The 13,752-nt window shown below is 33.7% G+C and overlaps 1 protein-coding gene across 5 annotated transcripts in view; it reads right to left on the bottom strand.

Moving 5' to 3' along the window:
- The window catches only part of SCYL2 (SCY1 like pseudokinase 2), a 53,109-nt gene that overhangs the window by 29,565 nt on the left and 9,792 nt on the right, over positions 1-13,752 (bottom strand). For 3 of the 5 annotated variants that reach the window (XM_054719400.1, XM_054719402.1, XM_054719401.1), the window contains exons 2-8: positions 12,991-13,194; positions 6,778-6,935; positions 5,079-5,223; positions 3,434-3,583; positions 2,317-2,538; positions 1,762-1,878; positions 1,046-1,171 (exon numbers count right to left, since the gene is read on the bottom strand). In XM_054719400.1, coding sequence (XP_054575375.1) covers positions 1,046-1,171; positions 1,762-1,878; positions 2,317-2,538; positions 3,434-3,583; positions 5,079-5,223; positions 6,778-6,935; positions 12,991-13,167 — 1,095 coding nt within the window. In that variant the 5' untranslated portion in view covers positions 13,168-13,194. The remainder of the gene's footprint in view (positions 1-1,045; positions 1,172-1,761; positions 1,879-2,316; positions 2,539-3,433; positions 3,584-5,078; positions 5,224-6,777; positions 6,936-12,990; positions 13,195-13,752) is intronic. The other 2 variants (XM_054719403.1, XM_054719404.1) reach the window with 2 other exon arrangements.

Raw genomic sequence — 13,752 nt, 5'->3', positions numbered from 1 at the left:
TGTCACAGATAAAAAAGGATACATAATCACTCTTCCTTTAGGAAACCTTCCCTCAATTAGCCTTCATGAATATGTTTTTCCTCTTAATTCCTTCATTACTTATGATTCATACCATACAATTTAAACACTGTCCTATATTGTTAATTATTGCTTCATGCATGTTAATCCTATTTACACTTACTATAAAGGCCTTGAGAGCAAGAATAATTTTTGTTTCCTCTTTATTCTCCATAGGATCTAAGTAAAGGGCTAGACAAGCAGTACATAACCAATTAATATCTGACAGATTAAACATGGGATATTATTTTGAAACCCGAAATTTTTCTTTTTCCAACCAGTGGTTTCTTTAGCATTCATAGAAACTATACTAGTATATACTATACTATACTAGAGGCCCAGTGCATGGATTCTTGCACGGGTGGGGTCCCTTGGCCTGGCCTGCAGGGATCGGGCCTAAACGGGCTCTCCGACATCCCCCGAGGAGTCCCAGATTGCGAGAGGGTGCAGGCCAGGCTGAGGGACCCCCATCGGTGCATGATTGGGGCCAGAGAGGGACTGCGGGAGGGCTCCAGGGCGTGTCCGGCCTGTCTTGCCCAATCCCAATCGGTTGGACCCCAGCAGCAAGCTAACCTACTGGTCGGAGCGTCTGTCCCCTAGTGGTCAGTGCACGTCATAGCAACAGGTTGAACAGTCGGACACTTAGCATATTAGGCTTTTATTATATAGGATTACATTCATTGTTTAATAAGCCAGAGAGGGAGAGTTGAGGAACTGGAAAGGCCTAGCATCAATACAAACTATCCCCTTAAGTATTCCACAATGACAGATTATGGGCTTCTTTTCTGACATTTATCTTGCAAATTTTTTTATGCTATTTCATTTTTGAACAATGCAAAAGAAGGTCCACTAAACTTCTGGCTTCAGTTTCAAGTCTTTTACAGTCATAAAGTTACATTTATTTCTTTGGAAGAGTTATTATAGCAAGTTAAAGTAAACTTTAAATTCTAAAATCCTGGCTATAATAAGAAACTGACCAACAACAAACCTTGGGCAATTTTGGTAGAACCTTTGGCAGTCCTTTGAAAAACTGTGATTTCTGAAGGTTATCTCTTTGGAATAAGGTATCAAAATACTGCAGTGTTACTGCACCAACATCATCAAAGAAAGGAATCTAAAAACAGGAAATAAAATTATTTTGATAAACATTAAGGTACTTCTCATATCTGCAACTGCCAGTTTGATGAAAAAATATTCAGAATATTTAACAAAATGCTAAAAGATTACTTCATAAAAATTCTAATTTAAGAAATCAGAATAAGGAAGTAACAAATTATTTTTCTTTCCAAGTTCAAATTTTCAGAAGCAATACCTTCGAGTTGGCTGGAATAATTTTTTTTTTTTTTTACATAACTAGTAAAATATTGAAATATTAAGTAAAATAGGTTGGAGGTACAAAGAACATCATTAATCTATTAAAGTCCACGCTTATATGAGTGAACAAGAGTTGGAGTGTCCAAGACTTTTGCATGTATAACTATGCCACAACTGTTGTTTCTTTGAAATCTTAATTTTATACCAGAGCAAGTATATACATAAATTATTTAAATGTTTAAGAGTAAAATAAACTGAATATTTAATACATTCAAGAATACAGATATTATCTGGGGACTATATCTGATTAAATCTTGTTTTAGAAGCAGTTTATCTACTTTCACAGATTTTCTGTTCCTCTACCTAAGGCAGAAATTCATGTGTACTCACCTTTGTCATTTGATCTGCATCTGGCCTTACAGTTGGAGTTACATTTAACAGTAGTTTTACATGTTCACGGACTTCCTCAGGTATATTTGTAAGTGAACTAGATCCTAAACGACTCAACTATTCAAAAAAGTATAATATTAATTAAATATGAATAAAAATATTCAGATATGCGCATTTATACTGTCAAGTCCATTTAAGAAACTTAACATTTACTTAAAAATATATTTTTAAATTCAAACAAATTGCTAATTCTACTACTGCAAGATAATTAAAACACTTATCTTTATTAGCTGATTATTTCTATTCCTAAAACAAAATGCCCAGTTTTTTAGACCATATTTTAAAATTCAGTCTAGTAAATACATGTCATGATTACAGTTGTAGTAAGACTTTAACTAATTCTCATTGATTAGAGAATTACTTTTGCTAAGTTGATTTTATGCAAACAAACTATAAGACACTCATCTCAGAATTTTCTGAATACATTTTAGAAAAAAAAAATCAAAGCAGCTCTTAATACATTTTTAATGCAAGCAAATATTTAAAGATAAATACCTGATCCAACTGCCTACTGAAACTCTTATAAATATCTTGCTTGTTAATTTCAAATACAGGTTTCCCTTTGTTAAATACAGCATAAATGACAGTTCCTAAAGAGTACATATCACTGGCCGTTTCACAGCTCACAGAAAGTATGTATTCAGGAGCCAAATATTCAGGATTTGGAAGACACAATGATGGTAAATTTGGGTCCCATTCTTTACATGGAAACTTGGGCTATAAGAAGACAGAAAAGAGATTTTATAGCTTACATATTTTAAATTAAAACAAACCTCTATCAAGTAGCAATGATCTAGTTTTAAATTCATAGTTAGCCATGTAAGTAAAAATTGTCATCCCCACCTTAAATCATAAAATTCTCTCATTTCCAAATCTGGAAAGTACATGGAACAAATTTAAGAGATAATAAAAAGATCTCTTATATTGAGATTACTGGAGTTCTCTTCCAGAAGACTATATGATACACTATGTTTTATGATACACAGGGTTCAAGTTTTATGGGCTCAAATAGATTATTGATTGAAACCTTGTTCTTGTACTACCTATGTGATTTAGTTAGTAGGTTAAAAAAGTTGTAAGATTAAACAAATGTATGGAAAATAGACTTAACGCAGTCCTTCACCCACAGTACATAATCAATACAAATTCTTTCTGCTTCCCTTAAAAATGTTTACTTAAATTACAAATCTATCTTAGGACAAATCAATGTCCCCTTAACAACTATATATAGTGAAAACTTAAAATACTGCAGTGTTTTCCAAGTGTAAACAGGCAGGTATAATCACTAAGTAACAAGTGCCTGCTGGAGGTTCACAACGTTTGTTAGTGCATTTGACATGGCGAGGAAAAAAAATACTTTACCCAACAGTCCTCAAATTTATTTAAATCTAGCATCTTTTTCTCAAGCAACATTAACTATTGTAGGATTAATGAGCTGAAGAATACTCTTAGGTACAATGAACTCTAAAAGTTTTCTATAAATTTAAGCATACCATTATACCATGCAGCCTATTTCTAGACATTTGTCAGGCTTATAAATTCTCTTGACCATTCCAGACGCTGTCACAAATTTCCATAGCTTTAAAAAATTAGAACACTAGCACTTCATTACCTCTTGTTCAGAAGGATTGGTCGATGATACACAAAAATCAAAGCCCATTATTTTCCAAGCTCCACTTTTATTCAAAATTATATTTTCAGGTGTAATATTTCCATGAACCATTTTCACACTGCTATGCAAAAATGACAATCCTTCAGAAACCTTTAAATGTAAAAATAACCAGACATTTTTACATTAAATAAAACTCCTTTCAATTACAATAAAGTGTCTCATAAATCATAATTGCTGCCTCTCCCAATAAAAGATTTTTTATTTGTCAAATAACAATTAAATTTCATCACAAACGCAAAAGTGCAGATAATCGCAGTTGCTAAGATAAACGAAACAACAACCAGAGTACAACTATTAAGTTCTTTTCTTAAATTTTGTTTGTTTGTTTTGAGAGAGAGAGGGAGGGGGAGAGAGATTTGTTGTTCCACTTATTTATGCATTCATTTGGTTGTTTCTAGTATGTGCCCTGACTGGGTGTGGAACCCGCAACTTTGGCATATCTGGAAGATGCTCTAACCAACTGAACTACCCAGTCAGGGCCATTAAGTTCTTTTCTATAAGCAAAAAGATAATATAAAAGCACTTTACTATCCAAACTTACTCAATTCCTGATTTTGAAAACTGAGGAAATCTTTGGTTCCTCAGTTACAGATAGTAAATATTAAGAGATACCTTTGTCAATTTCATTCTAATTCTTAGTATTTTTTAGACTTACACTTCATATTGAAATTCAATTTTTCTGAATAGCATTGTGCTCAGTTTTCAAATATTAACTAATGTTCTCTCATTCTCAAAACATTTAGGTTTACTGAAAGAAGCCAGGCCAAAAAAGGGAATACATATTGTATAATGCCATTTATAAAATTCTAGAAAGGACAAACCAATTCATAGTGACAGAAAGCAGTTCAGTGATGTCCTAGGGCAGCAAGAGATAGAAAATAAGAAAAGAGTAGGGGAGAGGGATTATAACCGGTATGAGGAAAGGGGGGGGGGGGGAATAGGGGGTAATGGATATATGCAGGATATATGCATTATTTTTATTGTGGTGATGATTTATGAACTTATAAAACTGTGTATTTTAAATATGGAACTTTATTGTATACAAATTAATTATACCTTAATAAAGATGCTAAAAATAATAAATGGAATGATCAGTTAACTGTCCTCAAGGAACTAAGAATCTATTGCAATTTATTCTATAGAGCTGAAGATATTTTGCTAAGCAGGGAAAGAAAAATCAGAAAATATGGATATATATGAAATGGCTTACTATATCTTCTGATACCTATTAAATAATTCCTTTAAAGATATAATTTCTTTTTATTATATACTTTATTATTTCAATTTAATATTTATGAAATGAATTCATAAGATTTAAAACTCAAAAAAATCAAAAGGGAACCACTCCATGCACCAGTTAATGAGTGCCCTTATCCAAAGGTTACCCATATTATGTTTCCAACAATTTAAATATAAGTCTAGAAATAAACTACAGAAAATTCTAGAACAAAGAAATAATTTTTAAATTACTAAAAAAAAATGCAATGGTTTACATAAAGTAGTCTACATGGCTAATAAATTTGAAATAGCCAAAAACAATTTTGAAGGAAAAAATTCTTTTCACATGATGAATAAAAATACATACCTGAAGCAAACCATATTTAGTTTCTACATCATAAAGTTTATAATCCTTAATGTCTGGAGACACAGTAGAAGGCAAATTTTCCCAGTTACCTAGAACATTGGCTAAACTGGCAAAAACTGGTTCTGTACAAAATGCCAAGCAATCCCTGTTTTAAAAAGGAAAAAGGGTTATTCACTATCATTTTTTCCCACATTATCAAAATTATATATACCTAAAATATTATTGGTTCTATTAACAAAAACATAATCTATTTTAGATTTCTCTTCAGTATTAACTTAATAACTCAAACCAATAGAACAATGTCAGGAAGCTTTGCATAGGAATTATACTGGTAAATCATTCAATAGTCTTTTAAACTAAGTGTTATAACCATTGTGATACATTTTTTAAAACTTAAAAAAAGTCAGGAAATAAAACATTATTTCAACTGTGCTTTTTGATTATTGATATTCTTCATGGAAAACCAATAAGCTAATTTAAAATATTATTACATTATACCTAAAATATTCTACTTATAAGGCTATAATTTTCAGACTATGTGCAAAGGAAGCCACAGATTTCCCATAAAGGCCTCTGGAGCAAGAGGAATCAGAAAGAGGGACAGGGCATAGGTCCAGGTCCCCTATAACCAATTCCATAGGAGCAGCTTTGCTTTTTATGTATTTTATATACCACTTTGAAAGGTGTCAGATTTTTCCCCCCAAACTGGTTTGGCTCAATGGATAGAGCGTCGGCCTGTGGACTCAAGGGTCCCAGGTTCGATTCCCGTCAAGGGCATGTACCTTGGTTGCAGGCACATCCCCGGTTGGGGGTGTGCAGGAGGCGGCTGATTGATGTTTGTCTCTCCTCAATGTTTCTAATTCTCTCTCCCTCTCCCTTCCTCTCTGTAAAAAATCAATAAAATACATTTTTAAAAAAACAAACAGAAAGGTGTCAGATTTTTAAATTTTTAAAATTACTGCTCTTTGCCCAACTGGCGTGGCTAAGTGGCTGAATGTCAACCTATGAATCAGGAGGTCAGGATTCAATTCCTGGTCAGGGTACATGCCCTAGTTTGGGGGGCGTACAGGAGGCAGCCGATCAATGATTCTCTCTCATCATTGACATTTCTATCTCTCTCCCTTGCCCTTCCTCTCTGAAATCAATAAAAATGTATATTTTTTAAAAGATGACACAACATAAATTTCATTTTCTTGTCATTCTCAGCAACAGATCTCAAGCTCATCCTTGAGAAAGATGGTAGAGTAACTTAGGGCTACAGACTAACAAACTGGGCACAGTAGGTTAAATGTATAGAACAGTACCTGGAACACACATAAAAATAGCCCCCAAAGAGTGAATCAATGAAGAGAGGACAGGAAATTCTAGCAAATTAACAAGGACAGCAACTTTCAGACAGGGACTGTATTCTATACTTCTATTACATCTTCCATTTTGACTATTTCAGTGCTTAGCACAGAATAAGCAAATAGACTCATGGCAAATGTGAAGAAAGCTTCAGTTAATATTTCAAAAACAGACATTATACATAGAATATGCAAATAAATTTTAGGGAAATAACTAATCCTTAAGAACTCAACACTCAGTTTATAAAAAATTTTTTCACTGACAGGATACTATATAGACAGATTTCATATATAAAGTTATTATAAACTATTTGTTCAGGAAGTTTCTTACATAAGTTTTTATAAAAATTTACCTGGATTCTTCTAAAGGATGCTGGACAGTAAGAAGTCGAGGGTGCCGTAGCCGAGTTAACTGTTGGACTCCTCGTTTTAAAGAATCGATGATTTGATCCTTTTCAAATTTTTGATATTTGTCAATCAGCTTTTTATCAAAGACAAAAACAGCCACTTCCTAAAAAAAAGAATTGTGTAACTAATTTTAATCAAGAATATATAAGAGTATTAAAATTTTATTTAAGTTCACAACAGTCTTCAAATAATTAAAAACTAATAACCTGGAAATTTTAGCACCTTTGTAATACTTTTCTGATATCAAAAAACTAATTTCTTCATGATTAGTAAATCTAAATATTTTTAAAGGTATAAGATCCACAGCCTCATCTAAGAACATAGGAAAAATCTCCATATCTGAACTCTGGTATCAGAGGTACACATAAACTGTGTGCAATGTGTTGTCCCACATTTAGTAGTCTCTTAAGTAACCAGAATTCATATAAAAGTTAAAATGTTTAAAAATTCAAAATGCTATTCATAATGGTAACGCTGGAGTATATTATAAAATTTTGAAATCCTTTTTAAAAGAAAGACTGTATACACAAAACAATTTATAAGCTTCTTTTACATATGAATAACCTATAATTTCTCTCTCTCCTTCTACTCTATCCCCATCTTGTTATGGGTAATAATGGGAATGGTTACCAGTACAGGAAGATGCTTCCCCATCACCTCTCTTTGAGATCATTCACAGCTTATTTTATTACTACCAAAATCATACATCTTTCTTAACTGTCATCTTGCTTTCATTCTCTCAGTTACCCAGGAAAAATAGTTCCCATCCATTTACCCAATCTTAACAAATCAGTCAAAAACTAGCCATATTGATAGTTGATGAATAAACACTGTTATATCTCCATCATAAATACAAAGAAAACTGATAAAGCTGGAAGCAAAATTAGCAGGAATCAATGCTAGCCTTCCAAAATTCTTTGAAAGATTTTTTTCCTTTTTATTGAATTTATTGGATGACACTGGTTAACAAAATTATACAGGTTGCAGGTGTGCAATTCTACAACACATCATCGTAATTGTTTTGTGTGTTCACCACCCCAAGCCAAGTCTCCATCCATCATCATTTATATCCCTTATGCCTTCCTTCAGCTCCTCCCATCCCCCTCCTGTCATGAAAGATTTTTGACTGATTTGTTAAGTCTCTTTCAAAAACTTCTAATTAAATTTATTACCACTAAACTTCAATATCCAAAACAATATCTTTCCATTTTATTGCTGTTCTAATTATTTTTGCCATTATTTTTGCCACATTATGACTGTTTTCACAAGTTAGCCTAGCAACCAAATCACATAACAGAGATTTCACTGCAGAATTCCAAACCAATAAATTTCTCAAATACAACCTGTTTTAAGTTAGAGGTTCCTTATATATGGACAAGTGAGTTAAGGATATTAGAGGATATCCTTAACTTAAATCTCTGAAAAGTGGTAACATACAGGGACTATTTAGTACTGAATTTTAACATCCCATTCCCTAAGCATCTGTGTACTTTTTAGGAATTCTTTCATTCCTAATAGCAACCCTGTGAGACAAGTTATCCCCAATTCACAGATGAGGGTATTGTGAAGAAGATAAATGTATTATCTAAGATTTCACAACTGGTAAGATGAGAAAAATCAAGATTCGAACCTAGTCCATCTAATCCTAGGGCCCACATTCTTAGCCAATATACCATTTTGTCTCCCCAGAAATAACACATAACCAATATATATCGAGCACCCCAGCAAAACATGACATATGCCTTCAGGAAAACAATCATTTAAGTGAGAGCTTTAAACAACATTCATATATAAATACATTATTTTACCTCTTTTGCTCATTATGAGACACAAGACAATCTGGAGCTAAGAGCATTATGTACTATTAATATGAACTAAAAACAAATGACCTAGAAGTTCAAGTTCCTATCTCACTACTCATGTGCACAACCTTATTTTAGTAAGTGTTCTGCTATAACACATTTTATAAATGCATCCAATTTAAATCTGTTTATCTTTTCAAGATGTTTTACGTCTTTAAAAACAGGTCATGTGAAATGGCTCTTGACTCTTGCAGTTTCACCACCTTCAGGAGGAACACTACAGTTCGTAAAGATGAAAAACATGAAATTCTCTCAGACTTCTTTTAGGTCAAAGATGAAAGATTCCTACATAGGTCAGAATAGGTTATTTTCTTTGTTTCAATCAGTTAATTAAAGTAAACCACTTTCAACAAAGTTGTTACTAATTAACTAACCCTTTAGGCCTCATACCTACATCCTATGAGAAAACTCTTTCATCAGAAGACTATTATCTAATTTCTAATTTGTGTTTTCCTTCTAATACTTCACTATACTAACCTCTGCTAACAAATATCACATGTGTAAAACTCCTACCATCTTATATGTTTACAAGTTTCTTGAAGAAAGAAACCATGCCTTAAGTACCTCTGTACCCACCACAGGATCTACACCTAGAAGCAGATGTTTATTGCCTACTGGTAGTCAATAAAGATAAGCAATTACATGAAGCTCTTCATTATCATCTTGAATTAAAATCTTTTTCAACTTTTCATTATGAAAATTTTCATCCAATGTAATCATCCAATATATCTTCCACTTAAGATTCAACAACTGTTAACTCTAAATAAAAATTGATTCTTTTTTATTTAAAAAAAAAACTACTAAAACAAAATGTAAGCCATATTTAGCACTCTATGGTTTGGCTCTGTGGATAGAGCTTCAGCCTGCGGACCAAAGGGTCCTGGGTTTGATTCCAGTGAAGGGCACATACTTTGGTTTCAGGCTCCTCCCCAGCAACCAATAGATGTGTTTCTCTCACACTGATGTTTCTCTCTGTCTTTCCCTTTCTCTCCCACTCTCCCTGAATATCAATGGAAAAATAGCCTCGGGTGAAGATTAAGGGAAAAAAAAAAAAGAAATGCCAATTGGATCAGAACTATGGTAAATAAATCTAAATGTCAGGTGAATAAAAAATATTTTTTAAAAACAATATTTTTCCTAAATAGTCTAACTTTAAATTTAAAAAGGCTATGAAATAAATTTATTGTAAAAGCAAATGTTTCTCAAAATGGAGGCTGTATATATCCACTGAGCCAAACCAGCTAGGACTGTATATATCTTTTGATATAGGCCTAATTTATAATTTTTAAAAGCTACTTTGCTTACTACAAAGTTGAACACTTGCTGAAAACAAGATAGTTTAAGTCAGTGGTCGGCAAACCATGGCTCGGGAGCCACATGCGGCTCTTTGGCCCCTTGAGTATTCTAACGCCACTTCTTCAAACCGACTTCTGCGCATGGGCCACAAAGTTTCAATCGCACTGTACGTGCGCGCCCGCTCGTGGTATTTTGTGGAAGAGCCACACTCAAGGGGCCAAAGAGCCACATGTGGCTCACGAGCTGCGGTTTGCCGACCACTGGTTTAAGTAATAAAATCTAAGTTAATGTAGACCAATGTGTCTAGGGTTTCCTAACAGCAGTCATGACCTCCACTAACCTATCCGTCAAGCCACCAGAGATGGTTTTTTAAACACAGTGGTTCCCTGTGATCTCTATTGCATGGGTCTTTCATGACAGGCCAGTGATGACTGCCAAGCATCATACTCTTTTTTCATGCGATTTTGCAACAATGTTTCTTTCTCAAAATGATAAAGCAAAATCTAAAATTTTATTTAGATTAAGTTAAAAATAAGGTGGTTTTGAGAAGACTAAGAGATAAGATACATCCTTATTTATTTTTAACGATTAAAACTAGGTATTCGAATCTCTTAGCCCAAAGTCCATCTAGTGTTTACCTCAAAGTCAAAGTCAAATTTAAGATCATATATTCTGCTATACCAGTAAAACACAACTGCAATCAAGTACACTGCATGCTACATCAAGAAAGATGCTCTCAGTCTCAATGTCCCTTTATAGGGGGAAGTAAGGAGGGGGAGGACTAAGGAAAGTATCATTTTCCTTTGTTTTTTTCCTTCTAGTTTCTATAAGTTCACAGAAAGTTCTATATCTTGTCCTATATGTTAAAACCAGTCACATGTGGCTATGGAGCATTTGAAATGTGACCAGTGCAACTAAAGAACTGAATTTAATTTTATATAATTTCAATTAATTAAAATAGCTATATATAGCTTGTGGCTACCATACTAAATATACTGAATAGCAAAACTCTAGATTATTTTCTGTGATTCCCAATTCAGTGCCCAGGTGGGTAAAGACTTAGCTATTCCTTCAAGAATGAGCCAGTAGTCCAGATAGGATCATCAGTTCTGACCCATAAGGTGTGAAAGAGGCAAAGAAAAACATTTCAAAACCACATCCATAGAGAACAATGAAATATTTCAAAACTATATTTTTCCTCAAAGCAATAAATTTGGGGGTGAAGGGGCAAGAAATATAGTAAAGCTTCCTAAGAGAACCCAGTTCTGGCAGTCAGCAATTAAGAACTGCTGTATTACTGTACAGTAGTTAACCAATGACCTATTATCTGTGCCTTGTTCTCATGTTCTATGAGCAGCAGCTCCAACATTATTAGTGGATGTCAGCGTATGAACTACTAATATAAACACAAATACCTAGGACACTTTTGGTTAAGCACTAAGACACTATTATGTTGCCACATCCTTAAAAAGTAATGTAAAATTCAGTAAATTTGGTGTTTTTTCACTTTCCCCTTATATAATTACTTGTAAAAGCAATTTGTGCTATTGTGGGAGGTTGGTCATTTACAGGCTTCATGACTTCAAACTTCATGAGCTTTTTAAGTAGTCAATACTCAAGAAACCACTTACTTTGTGGATGAAATTTTGTTGAATTTAAAGGGAAAACAATGTTCAAAAAATGACAAATCAGTCAGCATTGAGGACACAAATCAATATTGTACTTAAAGACTCCCTCCAAATGGCAATAAAAACAAGATTTGCAGGTCAGATACAAACCACATGCCAGCAATACTTTTCATAAAAGTATTATCAAAGCCAATTTGGTCTTAAATAGACTTGTTTGGGAAATAAGCTGATTTTGGAAAAGTGACAAATAATACATATCCACAATTATATGACTGTGATAGTCACCAGAAAATTCGTGTAATAAATCCCATAAGTCTTACAATCCAAATGTTTCACTTTTAGGGAAGTAAAGTACTTTTAGAAATGGTGATATTTTCCTTTTAAAGAACATACTTCTACGGAGGCCTTAAACGGGAAGGTTTTTCAATTCTTTAACAATTCCAACAGAAAGCTGCAGTAAAATTTAACACTAATGATCCTCCACATTTCTAAGAACAATCTGTTGGATCTCCTAAATCAAATTTAGAAAATAATACTACAACTCATTCAAACTACTCCTCACTAAAAGGTCAGTTAGTTTTAAAATAACTTTAAAATCAGTATACAGCAAGACACGTTAGTACTGATTATAGCCTACAAATATAGCCCTTTTTTTTAAATATATATATATTTTATTGATTTTTTACAGAGAGGAAGGGAGAGGGATAGAGTTAGAAACATCAGTGAGAGAAAAACATCGATCAGCTGCCTCCTGCACACCTCCTACTGGGGATGTGCCCGCAACCAAGGTACATGCCCTTGACCGGAACTGAACCTGTGACCTTTCAGTCTGCAGGCTGAAGCTCTATCCACTGAGCCAAACCAGTTAGGGCAATATAACCCTTTCTGATGGTAAAACTTATTCAGGTTAAATGCAAAAGAATATTATAGGAGTCAATTTTCAAGAAGGCTATAAAATTAAAGAGGGAATGAGAATACACTACATAAGAATGCACTTAATGCTGAAAAAATTTAACTGCTTATTTTCCCAATAACTTATTGACAAATATGAAAAGCAACATGACAATTTTTATTCTAAAACATACTTTGCTAAATATTAAAATGTAATACCTACATAATCATTTGTGCAGTTGATATGTTTATTAAGTAAACAAAATTTAATTATAACATGAGATGATATATCAAACAATATACTCACAACTAGGAGATTCAAGGCATGTTTAAAAGCATTTGTTTTTGTATGACTTCATCAGACAAAATGAGAACTAAAGAACCCATAATTTTTGGCATTTCTTAACATAAAAATGCATTCATGCATGTTATGATTCTTATTAGCATGTGTTTTTTCCAATTGGACTCAATGAAAACTTACCTGTTTTGTTGACTTTTTTGTGCCATTAAAAATCTTCCAAGCTAGCCCATTCCCACCACTGGCAATGTGTCGACCAACATCGAATTCTCTAGTGACAGGATTTCCCATTACAGCACTAGTGACGTCAGCTGTTACTTTTGTAACAGTACTCTTCAACTTATTAAGCATGGACTCCATGGCTGCAATATTGGGCAATTATAATTCCTAGAAACACAGGGGGATAGGGGAGCTCTGATCATTTCTTTATTCTTATTTAAGCACTTAACATTCATTACTTAGTATGAAAAGCTTAATATATCTAAACATTCAGCAAAACAATCCTACAGAGATAAAAGCTACATGATGGTTTAGTCTTCTGAGAACCCAACATAACTTTCGTGCAAATTTAAGTCTAGGAACCAAACAGTTCTCTGCAACCTCAACTCTCATAGACCAGGAAGAAAAAGACATATTTACACTTGACACTGATATGAATGTTGCTCAACTATGTAACCTGGACCCCTACAGTGGTTCTCAACCTTTTTAACCACGACCCTTTAATACAGTTCCTCATGTTGTGGTGACCCCCAACCATAAAATTATTTTCGTTGCTACTTCATAACTCTAATTTTGCTACTGTTAATGAATCGTAATGTAAATATCTGTGTTTTCTGCCCTAACCGGCTTGGCTCAGTGGATAGAGCGTCGGCCTGCAGACTCAAGGGTCCCAGGTTCGATTCCGGTCAAGGGCATGTACCTTGGTTGCGGGCACATCCCCAGTAG

This window comes from Eptesicus fuscus, chromosome 7 (assembly GCF_027574615.1).
Source record: "Eptesicus fuscus isolate TK198812 chromosome 7, DD_ASM_mEF_20220401, whole genome shotgun sequence".
NCBI classification, from domain to species: domain Eukaryota; kingdom Metazoa; phylum Chordata; class Mammalia; order Chiroptera; family Vespertilionidae; genus Eptesicus; species Eptesicus fuscus.
Note: the sequence above shows the minus strand (reverse complement) of the source record. Positions and strands in the feature narration are given on the sequence as shown.